The sequence below is a fragment of the Daphnia magna genome, unplaced genomic scaffold (assembly GCF_020631705.1).
Source record: "Daphnia magna isolate NIES unplaced genomic scaffold, ASM2063170v1.1 Dm_contigs021, whole genome shotgun sequence".
NCBI classification, from domain to species: Eukaryota; Metazoa; Arthropoda; class Branchiopoda; order Diplostraca; family Daphniidae; genus Daphnia; species Daphnia magna.
In genome coordinates, this window is record NW_025533118.1 from 985,703 (window position 1) to 1,001,117 (window position 15,415).

A 15,415-nucleotide genomic window follows, 5' to 3' on the forward strand; every position below is an offset into this window, starting at 1 on the left:
TTATTTGAAAGTCCGTGAACACAATAAAATTATGAGCAAAAATTTTATTATACAGTATTTTTATGTACTATTAGTTTCTTTTCTCTCTATTTGTAATACATTTTTAAACACTGATTTTTTGGGTTCCAATTTATGGGGTTTAAGCCCAAAAAATTTCGTGTTACAAAAAAAAATGTATTTTAAATTCCAGTTATTTCGTATCCGCTACGAAAAATTCGATCGGTGACAATTTTTTCGTGGTTAAAACCCCCGAAAAACTTTTAACCTTTTTAACAGTAAAGGCATCAGCTAATATGCAGACTAGACGGTGTATGAGGTAACGTAGGCGACGGGAAATTGAAATAAAAGTATAAAAGCACTTGCTTTTTCATAAAATACTTAATGAAAAGTTTCTTTTTAACAAATAAGTATTTAAATAAAAATAAAGTACCTTGACTTATAGAACTTTATTTTTTTAAAGTACTTTATTCCTTTAAAAACACTTATCTAAAAACTTTTACAGTTTTTTAAGTATGTTCAATGTGATAAGTCTAACTATTTTAGTTTAAGTATGGTAAAAACGAATTAAAGTGTGTAACTTTCCTATTTCAGTATGCTTAAATCCCTACTTTAATTTTAAAGTACTGTTCAGTGTACAGAGAACACTTAAATGGCAAAATAAGTACTCTACCACTGCTGTGTATGATTTTTAAGCAAAAATAATGTTTTATAGTGTTTATGACCATATAACATTGATTTTATAAAGTAAAATTGGCGTATATCTGCGGATAAGAAAAATCAACACCCGAAAAAATCTAAGCGTAGGGGAGAGTGGGGCTAGTTGGCAGGAGGGCAAGTTTGCAATTCCTAATTTAGAAGAATTGTGTGAAAGAGGTTTTATTGAAATAATTCATAGTCAAAGATGTTTATCGTGCGCACATTTGTGCAAAGTTTTATAAATTTATCCCAAAGAGTTTAGGAAATAGAACATAACGAAATTTTTTGTGTCAAATGCATAATAGTTACGTGCTTGGTATTCATAAATTTTATCTTTTCTTGGTATGCATATAATTTTTAAAAAATATTAGTTTTATAGAAAATTGTGTCCTCTATTGAACTGTAACAATGGATTTGTTTTAATCAATTATAAAAGAAATATAAAATTTTTTATTTGAATAAACCCCGAGTTGGGGCAAGTTGATACATTGCAACATGGGGCATGTCGGCATAGGCATTATGCATGCATATGTATAGTACATGGCCTGTCAAAATGTCAGGGAATTGTAAGTCGAATTTTTGCTAGATATGACTTATGGTGAACAGTGGTATGCATTAGAGGCCAAAATTTGGCACATTTTAGGTGTTTCACTTTATACGATGTTCACCTGTGAAATGATTGCATGAATTATGTATATTTTTTTTAATTTTTTGCATTTAAGGCTATTAATCTTTATGTAAGTTATCACAACTTATTTCTGAGTTTCCCACTCTAAAAAAACTATAGGATTTTTGTTTATTGTAACGTTATTCTAGTTTGTTTACAACATCAACATTTCACTGAAATCCGTATTTGAAATACATGGGGCCATTTTACCCCACTATTACTGCCAACTTACCCCGTTAGTGGTGCATTAAGGCAAATTTTTTTGAGCTTTTTGAACGTTGATTTCGATATGAATTCTTCAACGTAGATCAAATTTAAAAATAGCACAAGAAAGCTGGTTATTTGAGCTTTCTTTTACAATTTTTGGGTGTCAAAACATGAAAAATGAAAGAAACCAGAGAAGAAATAAAAAAAATTGTACCAATTAGCCCCACCCTCCCCTATCCCAGAAATTTTGAGGTTTGTAAACAAAGAGAAAGATCTTTTCGAAGAAACGACGCAGGCATATTATTCATAAAAGTAGTCTACATACAAACAGGAACGAAAAGAGGCAGGATGAAACTGATAGACATGAAATTCTTCATTTTTAAGAGATTCTGAGCAATTTGAAAATTATCTGGTCTTTTTTCAATTAGGAAAGACTGGGCTTTGTTGTAGAATAATACAGTTTGATAAATCTTACAAATAAAAAAAAAATTTCCACAGTGAGAAGCAATACTTAAAATCATACAAAATTCTTAAGCTGTGAAGGAATAACTTTTAAAATCAAGTTTTCTTTTACACTGTTAAAACAGACTCTTTTTTTGGGTTGCTCATTTAATGTTTTTTAACTACATTAATTTAAGTCAAGGTTTATTTATCAACTTCACAAATTTTATGAATCGGCGATGTTCGAATTAGAATTTCAGCACGTAAAATCGAATGTTACCATATCTCAAAAAATTTTCCCCTTAATATTCCTATCACCTAACCGACTTTAATTATATTTCAAAAGATATTTATTATTATTTATGGAATGTAGCTCAGTGGTAAAGCATCGGACTACGAATTGAAACATCTAGTGTTTGATTCCTTTTAAATGCCAAACTATTTTTCATTCCGTACCTATAATACCCCACAAATTTAGGGTTAATAACCCCAAAAATTTTGTATTGCGATACGATACAAAGTTTTCGGGGCTGAGAACCCCATATCTCATTTGCTGAATTTTTCGGGCAATTAACCCCGAAATAGTGGTGTACTTTTTAAACATTGTTTCATATAGGTAGAAAGAGAGAACTTTTTTCCACTGCCTACCGTTTAGATTTATTCCACTCTACCTTAATTTTTTTTTCTTTTCTTTAACGTCAATAGACAAACTCCAAAACAACACTTAGGAGGCGTCAGCGCATTTACCGTTAACGATTTTCAACTAATTAATGGCTTTTCAAACTTGTTTTGGGGATGGGGCAGCGAGGACGATGATTTGTTTAGGCGAGTGCTCCACCATAACCTTACAGTAATACGGATAACCGACGATGAACCTTCCTTCGGTAATATTGTACGTTACAGAATGATTGACCATCGGAAAGAAAAATCTAATCCAGATCGTGATTTGTTGCTTGACGGATGGAAATATCGTCTAATAAACGATGGACTAAGCAATCTTAGCTATATAAAACTACATGTACAGCTGACTCCTCTATTCACCCATGTTCTCGCGGATATTCAACAAACTCCGCTTACTTCTGGATAAATGTATTGAACAGAATATGGTTGATTGCGAGACTGGACGTTTGAATACATTGGCTAAATGAATATATATACAGATATAGCCTAAATAGATATAAAGTTGTTACACTGATTTCTACACGGTAAAAAAAAGGTGCACCAAAAAATAGACAGAAAATGAGGTCAATTGACACGCAAGCAATTGAAACAAAAAATCTTCCCACTCATCTCCCAACGTGTAAGTCGCAAAGCTTGAAGGTTAAACCGTAAGCAAGTGTAGGTTGGTTTTTCAATTTTGTTTGGTGGCCCCCAAAAATTTTGAATAATAATTTAAAAAAAATAATTTAATGTTATGTCTACTTGATTATAGTTACCGTTTGTTTGTTCTTCAGTTTGATCCAATAAAAGCTAAAATTAATTCTTATACAGTACCCACCCAAATTATTGTGCACTTTGTCGTTTTTCGTCCCTTTTTACATGGCTTCTTATGGCACTACATCCCCCCATATTTTTTTTAACTTTACGGTTCAGGCGTAAAAGACAAGCAAATAAAAAAAATCAGCATACTCATCGATGAGTTTGCTATTGTTTGATGTGTGGCGCATCTATGAGCGTGTTGTATCCTGAACGGTATATGTGCGTTCAGGTGTACAAAATTTCCACCTTTTCCCAGTTTCGCGCCGCCATTACTTTTGTTAGTGTACCCCCCAAAAATGTCCCTTTTTTCTTTCGTGCATATCTTTCAAACAAAAAATCGCACGAACTTGTAATTTTTTCCCCCGTTAAAAGAATAAGCTCAAGTTAATTTTTGTGTAATCAAATTATTTTTTACCCTACTTTTATTCCCTAAATTTTGTTGTTTCTGCGACCCAAATTTTGTTTTTTCATTCCATAGAAAACTTATTATAGTAGAACGACTATAGCTGTATTTTTCGACCACTGGTGGCGCATGTTGCATGTCCCACCAGGCTGCTAATACTCCTACATTCCTTCTATGAGACTGAAATGACTAGCTGCGTCTTATTCTCTTCACACATAAGGTGTACTCCCAACTCTATTCCGCAGTACATACAACACTGCCGTATTCGACCCACACATAAGGTGTGACGCTATAGTCCTTACAACACTATAGCCAACTGTATCCTTGGCATCAACACAAGCTTAAGGATATCCCATCTCGAATCAACTCAGCTTTTCTCTGCTAAACTGAGGAGCTACCAAAAATTTTGGTCCTTCGATCCGGAGCAGTATCAGTAAGCAACTAGAGCATCTGGTCTGACCCGAAACTTTACTAGAAGTTGAAGATTGCGAGATATCTCGATTAAAGCAAGGTTAGTCATCGGATCATCAAGATACCACGTGGACTAGTCGAACGAACATCGTTTGTTAAGTTACCCTGTTCAGAACTACCTAGTCCGAGCCGCAGTCAACATTAATGATCCAGCCCTTTTTGCTGCAAATAATGCAGCAGTAAGAATTGCAGTGACGTCAAGGTCGCGTCCCGTTAGCCCTTCTGTTGCTATGACATTCACGGACACAGCAGCAGAAGCAGTAGCCCAAGCAGTCGTCGCTGATCCTGTCGTCGCAGAAATCGCACAGTTAACACGCCTACGAACCACTACAAGACGTAAGATCACGAAGACGTGTACGCAGTTCACAACAGCCATCAGAAAAGGAGAATCGCAAAGTAGTTTGAAAGTTCTTGTAGAGTACGCAAGGGAGTTGTTAAAAGAAGCACGTGACATCAACAATCGACTGCAAGAAGGGGCAGAGCCGGAAGAATTTGACCGGCAACACGAGCCACATACTAGGTATGTCCAGCAAGTTAAGGCAATGGAGACAGAGCTCCAACGGTATCTCGCCTCACATGCAAATTTACCACCGTCAATCAGAGGTAATCATCCACCTCCGGAACCATCGAGGTATTTTCCGCAACAATGCAGTCAACAGCAACCCGGACAATCGCAGCAAGATGAACATCATCGAAATTGGACCTCTCTACCCGATAGCCAGCACCCGTTTTCAGGAGCACAAGTAGCTATGGGCACTCAGGGCCAAACTGAAGCCCAACAGAGAGCCAATGCAGCCCAGCTGGATCTACAGGAAGCAGAACGAGCATTACAATCGCTTCAGGTAGAAGAGGACAGAGATTGTAGTTCATTTGCTAAATTCGGCAACAACGATGCAGTTAATAGATGCTGCCAAGACAACGGACAGTGGGGAGCAGCCAGAGAAACCTACCCACAACATTCAGAGGCACCAGATGACTGGATCGACATGTATCGTCTTGGTCTTTTGCGCCCACATATACGTATGGCATCCGGATCAAATTCAGCAGTGCGAGCAGAGTTACCTGATTTTGGGGGAAAAGCTTTGGAGTGGTTTGCGTGGATAGATTTATTCCGCGCACTGGTTCACGACATCTCTAAAGCAGCCGGGGAGAAATTTGCCATACTGAAGAGGCATCTACGTGGCGACTGTCAAGACGTAGTCTTTGGTCTGGGAGGCAGAGAAGCTGCCTATATTCAGGCTTTGTTTAGACTAAAAGAAAACTACGGTCGGCGTGCTGTTTTGCAAGCAGCCCACATTCAAGCATTGGAGAAACTCGAAATTCACAAGAACGATCCTGCATCGTCCAAGCATTATACAGAGAAAGTACGCACCCATCTCTGCGATCTCGCCAGAATAGGTGAAACCGCCGACACTGACATCATCGAAAGAATCTGCTTCAAACTACAGCTCAATGATCGCTTAGCTTGGAAAGCCAACAGAGGAAGTGGACTCGAAACAAGAGGATTGAACCAATTTGGTACCTGGCTTTCAAACCGTGCCGCTGCGTATCAAAACGCATACAGCATTGCAGCAGATCAGCTGAACGGAGCTACAGGGAGAACAAGAGACAAGCAGCACTCCCGTACAAACAAGACAAGCAATGAGACAAGAGATAACAGCACCTATACTTCTTGCAGCAACTACTGCTTCAAGTGCGAAGGTTCGCACAGGTTAGAAGATTGTCAGCTGTTTAAGGACCTTACGATTAGAGAAACACTATCGTTTTGTATCCGACTTCGCTTATGTTTCAACTGCTTTAAGTCTCGACATTCTGCCATGGAACGCAGAGTGAAGAAAACTTGTTCTATCTCCAATTGCAGACGTCTTCACCATGCTTTGCTCCACCACCAGTCAAAAGATGCAGATGAATCAGCTCGGCCAGCCACTGGACGTACCGGCCAGTCAAGAAGATAAAATGCAGCCGTCGGCATGATCCAACTCGATGTCCTGGATGCTGAGGGAAGAACCGTAAAAGCCAACGTGTTTCTCGACGAAGGTAGCGACAAAAAGATTCATTCGTCAGTTGAAACTAAGCGGATATCCACAAACATTCTCCGTGGATGGCGTTGGAGGAGTCGTAAAGAAGTACACTTTACGTCGTATTCAACTTAGAGCAAGACTGCCCGCAGGTGATTTAGTGACACTGCAAGGTTCAACCATGCCTACTGTCACGAGTCCGGTGCCGCTTGTGGATTGGAACACATTGAAGAAACGTTGGAGACATTTGGCAGACTTTCCTGTGGAAAGTAATGGCGGACGCGTTGATATTCTTCTCGGCATAGATCAAGCACACCTGATGACAGCTATTGAATCCCGTATTGGACGAGAAAACGAACCAACAGCGATCCGCACTCGTCTTGGATGGATCGTAAGAGGAGTAATCGGGACTACAATCAGAAATCCGACGGTGAAATGCATGCAGTGTTCGCAAACATCGAAGAAGAAGGAGATGCGTTGGCAAAACAGATGAAGCGCTACTGCGATACCGAAGATTTTGGGACGGAGTACAAGATTGATTGCGTTTCCGAAGCAAATAGACAAGCTATCAAGGGTGCGTTTTATCGTCAACTTTTTAGCTCAACCTAAACCTAAATTGAGCTCAATCGGTATTTTTTCGTTAACCAATTCGTCACGGTTGAGCTCGATTACCGTTTTATGGTTAACAAAAAGTTCAACCAAGGTTGTGCTCGACCAAATTTTGCGAGCTCAACCACAAAAGTTCAACCACAGTCCAGACTGTGGTTGAACTAAATTCAAGTTGGTTGACCCTCCCACTTTGTAATAATTCTTTATTTTTTTTTATATGGCAACCTTTTTTTGTTCACACAGCAGACAGCTTTGTTTAGATAGGGACGTGGGTCGTGGTACACGTATGTAAAAATTTTTCTATCACAATGCAATAATTAATAACAATAAAAATTAACAAATTTATGTAAAACTTTGTAATAATTACTACATTTAAATATATTACCATTCCAGAAATTTCCGATTACAGATAAGTAAACAACTGAAATGTGTTGTCTGCTTTGTTGTTGTTACAATTAACGTTTTACGTCTGCTACTATACACTAATCAAAATATATTTAATAATTTTAGCAAATATCAATAAACTATATAATACTGATTTCGAAATTTTTCAAATATTTACAAAAACCGTTAATTCTTAAAACAACTATTTTATATTACTTCTTTCAAATTTACATATTAAGCATTTCAGAAAGGGATGGGAAAGGAGGAGGAGCTTTCCATAGGTTGACATCAATATTTATTTTTTGGTTAACTGCGTAGTTCAACCAAAAAGTTCTACTCAACCAACGTAAAATCCATTTTATGGTCAACCAAAAAGTTGAGCAGCTCAACTTTAGGTTGACGATAAAACGCACCCCAACATTCTAGAGAGCGGAACACGCCGATTAGCCGTCGGTTATGAGACACCCATCACTTGGAGGATTGGGGAGCCAGATTTACCAAATAACCGCCATTTGGCTGAAAGAAGATTGGCAACCCTGTTGCACCGGTTCAAACAAGAACCCGAATATGGACAGGAGTATACAAAGGCCATGGAAAAGAACTTCGAAAAGGGCTATGCTATTGTGTTGGAAGAGACCGACTACGGCCCACCGGAGTATTATCTCGCTCATCAAGGAGTGAGAAAAGGTACAAAGCTACGCGTCGTGTTTGACGCTGCAGCGCCGTTCAAGGGAAAATGCCTGAACGACAGTATCCTCAGCGGTCCGGCTTTACAAACCCCACTGCCATCAGTCTACCTCAAATTATGTGAAGGTGAGATTGCGTGGGCAGCTGACATAAAAGCTATGTTTAGTCGAATTCGGCTGAGACAAGAAGACGCACGGTACTTCCGGTTTCGATGGAGAAGAGACGAAAAGGAGGGAGCGGATGTGTGTGAAATGAAGAGACTACCTTTTGGTGCTACCTGTTCACCGTTCATCGCGATAAGTACCACCCGAAGAATTAGTTCTGATTTCACCGGTGATCCAAGAGTAATCGAAGCTATAAACCAAAGAATGTACGTTGACGACTACCTTAGCTCAGCCAAGTCAGTGGAGGAGGGTATTGAAGAAGCTGTAGGTATTGAAGAAACTTTAGCAAAGGGAGACATGCACCTTCAAGGTTGGATTTCCAATTCCACCACCTTTCTGAAAACGGTAGCACCTGCAAGCATAGGTGTTAGTTCAAATCTGTCTGAACTTCTGTTAAGCAGTAACGACTCTGAGAAAGTCCTTGGAGACTTTTGGAATCCGAAATATGACACGTTGAATTTCAGAGTAAGCGGGTTGGACGAATTAGTCTACACTCGCGCCGGTATTGCAAGTAAAATGGCAAGTCTGTTTGATCCACAAGGGATGGCCGCGCCTCTTATCGTTAAAGCCAGGATCAAGCTTAGAGAGCTTGGAACAAAACGGCTCCAGTGGAACGATAACGTCAGCAATGAAGACCGCGATTGGTGAACGAATGGTTCAGTACCTTGTCGCAGCTTAACAACATCAACATTCCTCGCTGCCTATTCCCAGATGAAGAGAATATTGTCCGATCAGAGTTTCACGCATTTGGAGACGCATCGGAAAAAGCCTACGCTGCCGTGATTTACATTCGGAATCAGTACTCAGATGGACGAGTACTAGTACGGCAGGTGCGGCTACAACAAAACTAGCACCTAAGAAGACGATCTCGGTGCAAAAGCTAGAACTAAATGCTGCTCTGCAAGCAGCCTGTTTGGTGCGTTCCGTGCAAGGTGCACTCACCCGAGTCTTACATCGTCGGTATTTGTGGACCGATAACAGCACTGTAAAAATCTGGATTCGGTCGACCGCGTCGAAATATCAGATGTTTGTCAGTCATCGGGTTGGAGAAATCCAAATACTGACTCAACCGGAAGAATGGCGTTTTGTACCGGGCAAGAAAAATCCAGCTGATATCGCTACCCGCTCGACGATTGAAGAATAAGCCTTTCCAAAGAATTGGTGGAACGGACCGACATTCCTACAAGGAGAAGAGGAGAACTGGCCTGCCGATTTAACCTGGATCGCTGTAGTATAAGAAATACTACAAGAAATACTGTAAGATCACATCAAATCACTGCCACTGACGCAACATTCGATTGGGAAAATGTCAAGATCGGATTAGACGATATTCCAGCCTTGGGGAGACTGGAAAATGTATTCTACGATCTCGTAAAAAGATGCCAATCTGAAGAATACAGTGAAGAGATTCGTCGCCTCAAGAAAGGAAAATGGCATCAACCCACCTCAAGTTTACTCTCCCTAGCACCAATTTTGGGGAAAGACGGTCTTTTAAGACTCGGTGGACAAGCCGGACGAGCTAAATTGCCCTACGAGGAGCTGCATCCTCCATTGCTACCTGCGCAACATAGTTTTACAAGAGCCATCGTTCAAGCGTTCCACGTTTTATTGAAGCACGTTGGAACAGACTACCAGATTAGTTACACCAGACAGCACTTCTGGATACCAAGAGGCAGAGAATTAGTCAAAAGGATTAGACACGAGTGTGAAAACCTGCAAACGGGATAGAGCCAAGCCCGGCGAGCAACTTATGGCCGAGCTACCAGTTTCTCGACTTGAAGCTGGCTCACCTTCCTTTTCCCGAACAGCCTGTGATTTGTTGGGACCACTGGAGGTCGGGTTCTCACGAAATCGTTATGCAAAGCAATGGGCCGTTATGTATAGGGGAGAGTGGGGCTAGTTGGCAGGAGGGCAAGTTTGCAATTCCTAATTTAGAAGAATTTTGTGAAAGAGGTTTGATTGAAATAATTCATAGTCAAAGATGTTTATCGTGCGCACATTTGTGCAAAGTTTTATAAATTTATCCCAAATTGTTTAGAAAATAGAAAATAACGAAATTTTTTGCGTCAAATCCACAATAGTTGCGTGCTTGGTATTCATAAATTTTATCTTTTCTTGGTATGCATATAATTTTAAAAAAATATTAGTTTTTTAGAAAATTGTGTCCTCTATTGAACTGTAACAATGGATTTGTTTTAATCAATTATAAAGGAGTAATAAAATTTTTTATTTGAATAATATGTCAGGGAATTGTAAGTCGAATTTTTGCTAGATATGACTTATGGTGAACAGTAGTATGCATTAGAGGCCAAAATTTGTCACATTTTAGGTGTTTCACTTTATACGATGTTCACCTGTGAAATGTTTGCCTGAATTATGTATATTATTTTTTATTTTTTGCATTTAAGGCTATTAATCTTTATGTAAGTTATCACAACTTATTTCTGAGTTTCCCACTCTAAAATAACTATACGATTTTTGTTTATTGTAATGTTATTCTAGTTTGTTTACAACAGCAACATTTCACTGATATCCGTATTTGAAATACATTGGGTCAACTTACCCCACTACCACTGCCAACTTACCCCGTTAGTGGGGCATGTAGGCAAATTTTTTTAGCTTTTTGAACGTTGATTTCGATATGAATTCTGCAACGTAGATCAAATTAAAAAATAGCACGAGAAAGCTGGGTTTCTGAGCTTTTTTTTACAATTTTTTTAGTGTCAAAATATGAAAAATTAAAGAAACCAGAGGAGAAATTAAAAAAATTGTACCAACTAGCCCCACCCTCCCCTACCTGCCTCGTAACTCACGCTGTCTATTTGGATCTTGTGAACTCACTCTCGGCTGATGATTTTCTCCTTAGTCTTTTCCTTTCATTGGACTCACACCCCATATCATACCCCATGTAATGGTCTCCGTAAACGGAACAAACTTTGCTGGTGCCGAGCTTGAACTGCGAGAAGAAACGAAAACATTGCATGCCAGTGAGAAAATCAACGAGTTGATGAAGAATAAGAAAATTGATTGGTGATTTCAGCCCCATCGGACACCACATTTTGGTGGAGCGCATGAGTCACTTGTGATATCAGCCAAAAGAGCGTTGTACAATGGTCTAGACTTGGAAAGCCAGAAAATTTGACATCCGACGGAAGAGACATTTCGTACCCTCCTGTACCAAGTAGCTGGCTTATGAATGGACGTCCCCTAACAGCAGACAGTACGGATCATGATAACTTCCGTTTGCTGACTCCCAACGATTTTATGAATTGTCCAAATTCAGCCGATCCATTAGCAGGGATGTTCGATGACGCATTGCCCACTGAACATTACAGATATGTTCAAAGGATGACCAATTTATTTTGGGATTTATGGAAGAAAGTTTACCTCCAATCCCTGTCCGGAAGAAAGAAGTGGAAAACCCCGCAACCCACTTTAAGGTTGGCGATATTGTCTTGGAGATAGACAAAGGCTTAAGGCGTGGGCATTGGAACATCGGCCGAATTGTTAAGACATTCCCAGGACCAGATGGACTAGTTCGAGTCGTAACGTACAACATGAAAGAGGACTATTTCGTCGCGGTATCGACACTCTTGCGCTGTTGGAGTCTAGCTCATCCGGTGATTCCGTTCCAGCTTCACCAGATTCGAGGGAGGATGTTCCGGCGAAGAGTTAAATTTATTGGTTGTCTTATTGGTAGAAACGGCCACTAGAGCAGAGCTGCCGTTCGATCACGTAATTGCGATCTATGATCTCGATCTCGATCCTACCCCAATTTGGGATCGAAGAATCTAAATCCATCGGGATTTTTTTCTTTGATCAATCGATCGACAAAATCGATCTTTTCGATAATTTTTTTAAAATTGTATTTCCAGTGTGCTGCATCACACAGACGATAGTGAACGGCAAATTTTACCTCACTACTCCTTTGAGTAAGCTGATGTATTCGTTGACCGAGTCTTCTTCTACCCATATTAACATAACAATAAATTATGATAGAAATACACACACAAGGATAACGACATTAGGCCACATGAAACACGTGAATAATGCATAATGCCGTCTGAAAAAGTCAAATCGTGTGGAGAAAAAGAACTTTGTGTAGGAGCTTCGTAAATGACTCATAGATGGCGCCAAAATCGCAAAGATAATCGATCAAGACCATTTTGATCTCAATCTCGATCCAAATTTCGGGTTGAGATCAATGATCTCGATCTCAATCGCAAAAAATTGATGGATCGATCATCGATCTCGATCATTTCAATCGATCGCGACAACTCTGACCACTTCTAAAGTAATGGCGGCGCAAAACGGGGAAAAGGGGGAAATCGTATACACCTGAACGCACAAATACCGTTCAGGATATAACACTTACATGGATGCACCACAGGTCACACGAAAACAAACTCATCGAAGAGTACGCCTGGTTTTTTTTTTCATTACTCTTACGGAAAGTCCGAAAAAAATAAAAACCTGGGAGACGTTTCGCCATAAGAGGTCATGTTTAAAAGGCCGAAAAACGGCAAGTGTATATTATTTTGAGAGGGTACTGTATGTAAAACATCATATTTACAAAAGTATAATACTTGTATTAACTGTTTGGGATTTTAACAAAAATGCACGTTGCTTAATACTTTTTTTAAAATTTATTATTCAAACATTTTAACTAAATAACGATTTACCATAAGCACATGTAAAAAATCTATAAATCTCGTTGTACAGTATCCTGCAGAAAAAGAAGAACACCGATTAATTTTGAAAAAGCCATCTATGGCTAGAAAATATTAATTGTTTACTTTTTTAAAGAGAGGTAGGGGCCCAGATCCAGACCCAGTAAAAAAAAAATACCTATGATGTCGGAGATCATCATCGTGTTTCCGGCCCGACTCGGCATCAAATCGCCACACTCATTGTTGATATATTTTTTTAAAGGGCCAAAGCCTGACCGGTTTAGTGGTTAGACTGTAGTGCGGAGGAAATGAAAGCTGACGACAAGTTAAGAGCATTGTTCGAAATATGAGAAGAATGGTTGCCCAGAAGGAGCAAAACCTTTCTGTGTTTTATCGGCCGGGCATGTTGTATAGGAAGTGCTTTAAGAAATGGAGGAAATCAGGCTCAGTCATCCAGCCAGATTTGTTGGCCGAGCCAGACAAACCAATAGGAGAAGCATTCAAGAAATTATCCTCAAAATGATAAATCATTGATTGATAAATAATTAATAAACTTAAGCAGGAGTTTAATTCCCACTTGGTTTACCAAGAAGGTCTCGACACCCTTTATTTCCCAACCTCCTTTTTTCGTATTTTTTATTGCAGTATGCGTCTAAAATACTTCACTTAAATTGACGCCATAACCTGGGTAAGGTGTGCGTTATATTGTTGAATGGTGAACATTTTTCGCCATTTTTAAATTCCCTTAATAGCGTCCACGGGAGTAGCTTATGTGGGAAAGGGGTGAGCTTAACGAGTCATTTTGGGGTATTCGGGACGATACAGTCCAAGCGGCTCAAAATAACCGTGTCCGTGCCCCACAGGAGATGACCGCCTGTCAAATCTCTATCCAAGTGTTTGATCAGAATATTTTTTCGTCCCGAAAAGATTGTGCGTTTTGAAAACAAAACAAAAAAGAGGCGTGTTTCATTGGCGATGACTGGAAAGCGTCAATCGTCTTGATCGATACGCAATCATAACATCTGCCGCAATAAAATGTCCCAAATTATCGTTTATTATATTGAAGAGATCGATTTTTTATAATAAATGGCTGTTAACATTTTTCGTTCTAAGATCAAAGCTTAAGAATTCGATCTCTTATCCTTTTCTGACAAAATTTTTTGGTTCCCCCACTGTCGCACCACATCAAGTGCGACCTGCAGCTGGCAGCACCTTTATCAATCGAAATACTAAATGATTAACTTGGAAACACAAAAACGGTGGAGTGCTGTTTCCAAGGACTGAGACTGTAATGGTGAGCGTATAACAAGTTGTTGTTTTTTCGGGAGTAGACGCTCCGACCTGTTTTCTTCCTTTAATAAAGGATTGTTTTCTGGTTCAAATCCCATCACGGGCAAATCTTTTTTTCAAAATCAGCCTAAAAATAGTTTTAAAAATTTCTATTTCATTGTTTTATTAGCCATTAACTAAAATGAAATTAGGTAAGTCGTTGAAAAATCGTTAAAACAATTTTTGTTTATTCCGTTAATTCGATTATTCGATAAGCCTAAGACCAAATTGCAAGGGCTTTGATGGTCATGGAATAGAATTTAAAAAAAAAGAAACGTGAGATAAGTTTTTTAAAAATGAGTGGTAGCATTTGATGACGGTGTCTGCGGCTTTTCGAAAAAGTAGGACAAGAAGAGGTATGTTTTGTGTTTGATTTGTTTCTCCTTGTAACGCGAAAGCGGTGACCAATGACCTTCTAGGAGATCATAAATATGAGCGAACAATTAAACTTTTTTTCAAATTGTTTGCTATATTCTGGACATAGGGGAGGGCGGGACAACAACAAGCAAAGAAAAATAGTCTACATGCCCCTCTAACGGGGTAAGTTGGCAGTGGTAGTGGGGTAAGTAGGCCCCACACAGCGGTGGTAACATACTTATCCAAGTTGCTTATTTGCCGGCCAGGAGTACTTATGAAATTTGCGTACTTAAAATAAATTCCATACCTACCATTTCTTCATGCTGATTTTATAATAAGTATGTTGGTGGACGTAATTAAGTTGTAGTTCATCAGTATGTTTATCACACATATAGGGGAGACCGGGGCTACTTGGCTCACTTTTTTGTTAGATGCGTCTAAAGCCTTTACTTTTCATCAAAATGAGACAAACTTATATTCATAATATTAATTAATATCTTATCTATAAATTGACTTAAGACAAGAAAAACAATAAATAATGCGATCATGATGAAAAAAAATGTTTTATTGGGACACCATAAATGGGCAACTTACCCCGTCTCCGGGGCAGGTTGCCCATACCACCGGGGCAAGTTGCTCCAAGTAATTTCACATTAGCACACGAAACACACATGCACTGTATCTATCCAACACTGCTGGAAGAATAGTCAGCGCCACACTCAATGCCGATTTCGTCTTTATTTTCAATACTAAATGCCTTAGACATTTTTTGGTTTTCTTCTTTTGCCAACTTAATGGCCCTTCCAATAAGGTCGGGAGATGCTGAACCATTG

The 15,415-nt window shown here is 39.2% G+C and overlaps 2 protein-coding genes across 4 annotated transcripts in view; both read left to right on the top strand.

Moving 5' to 3' along the window:
- LOC116935844 (beta-1,4-galactosyltransferase 4) overlaps positions 1–3,187 on the top strand; it is a 36,365-nt gene extending 33,178 nt beyond the window's left edge. For 2 of the 3 annotated variants that reach the window (XM_032943068.2, XM_032943070.2), the window contains one exon: positions 2,717–3,187. In XM_032943068.2, the coding sequence (XP_032798959.1) occupies positions 2,717–3,098 (382 nt within the window). In that variant the 3' untranslated portion in view covers positions 3,099–3,187. The remainder of the gene's footprint in view (positions 1–2,716) is intronic. The other variant, XM_032943071.2, reaches the window with a different exon arrangement.
- A 3,579-nt stretch (positions 3,188–6,766) lies between these two features.
- On the top strand, positions 6,767–8,874 carry LOC116935851. The gene is made up of 2 exons (XM_032943076.1): positions 6,767–6,956; positions 7,802–8,874. Exons 1-2 carry the CDS (start codon positions 6,767–6,769, stop codon positions 8,872–8,874), a joined length of 1,263 nt encoding a protein of 420 aa, XP_032798967.1.
- Positions 8,875–15,415: the final 6,541 nt, after the last annotated feature.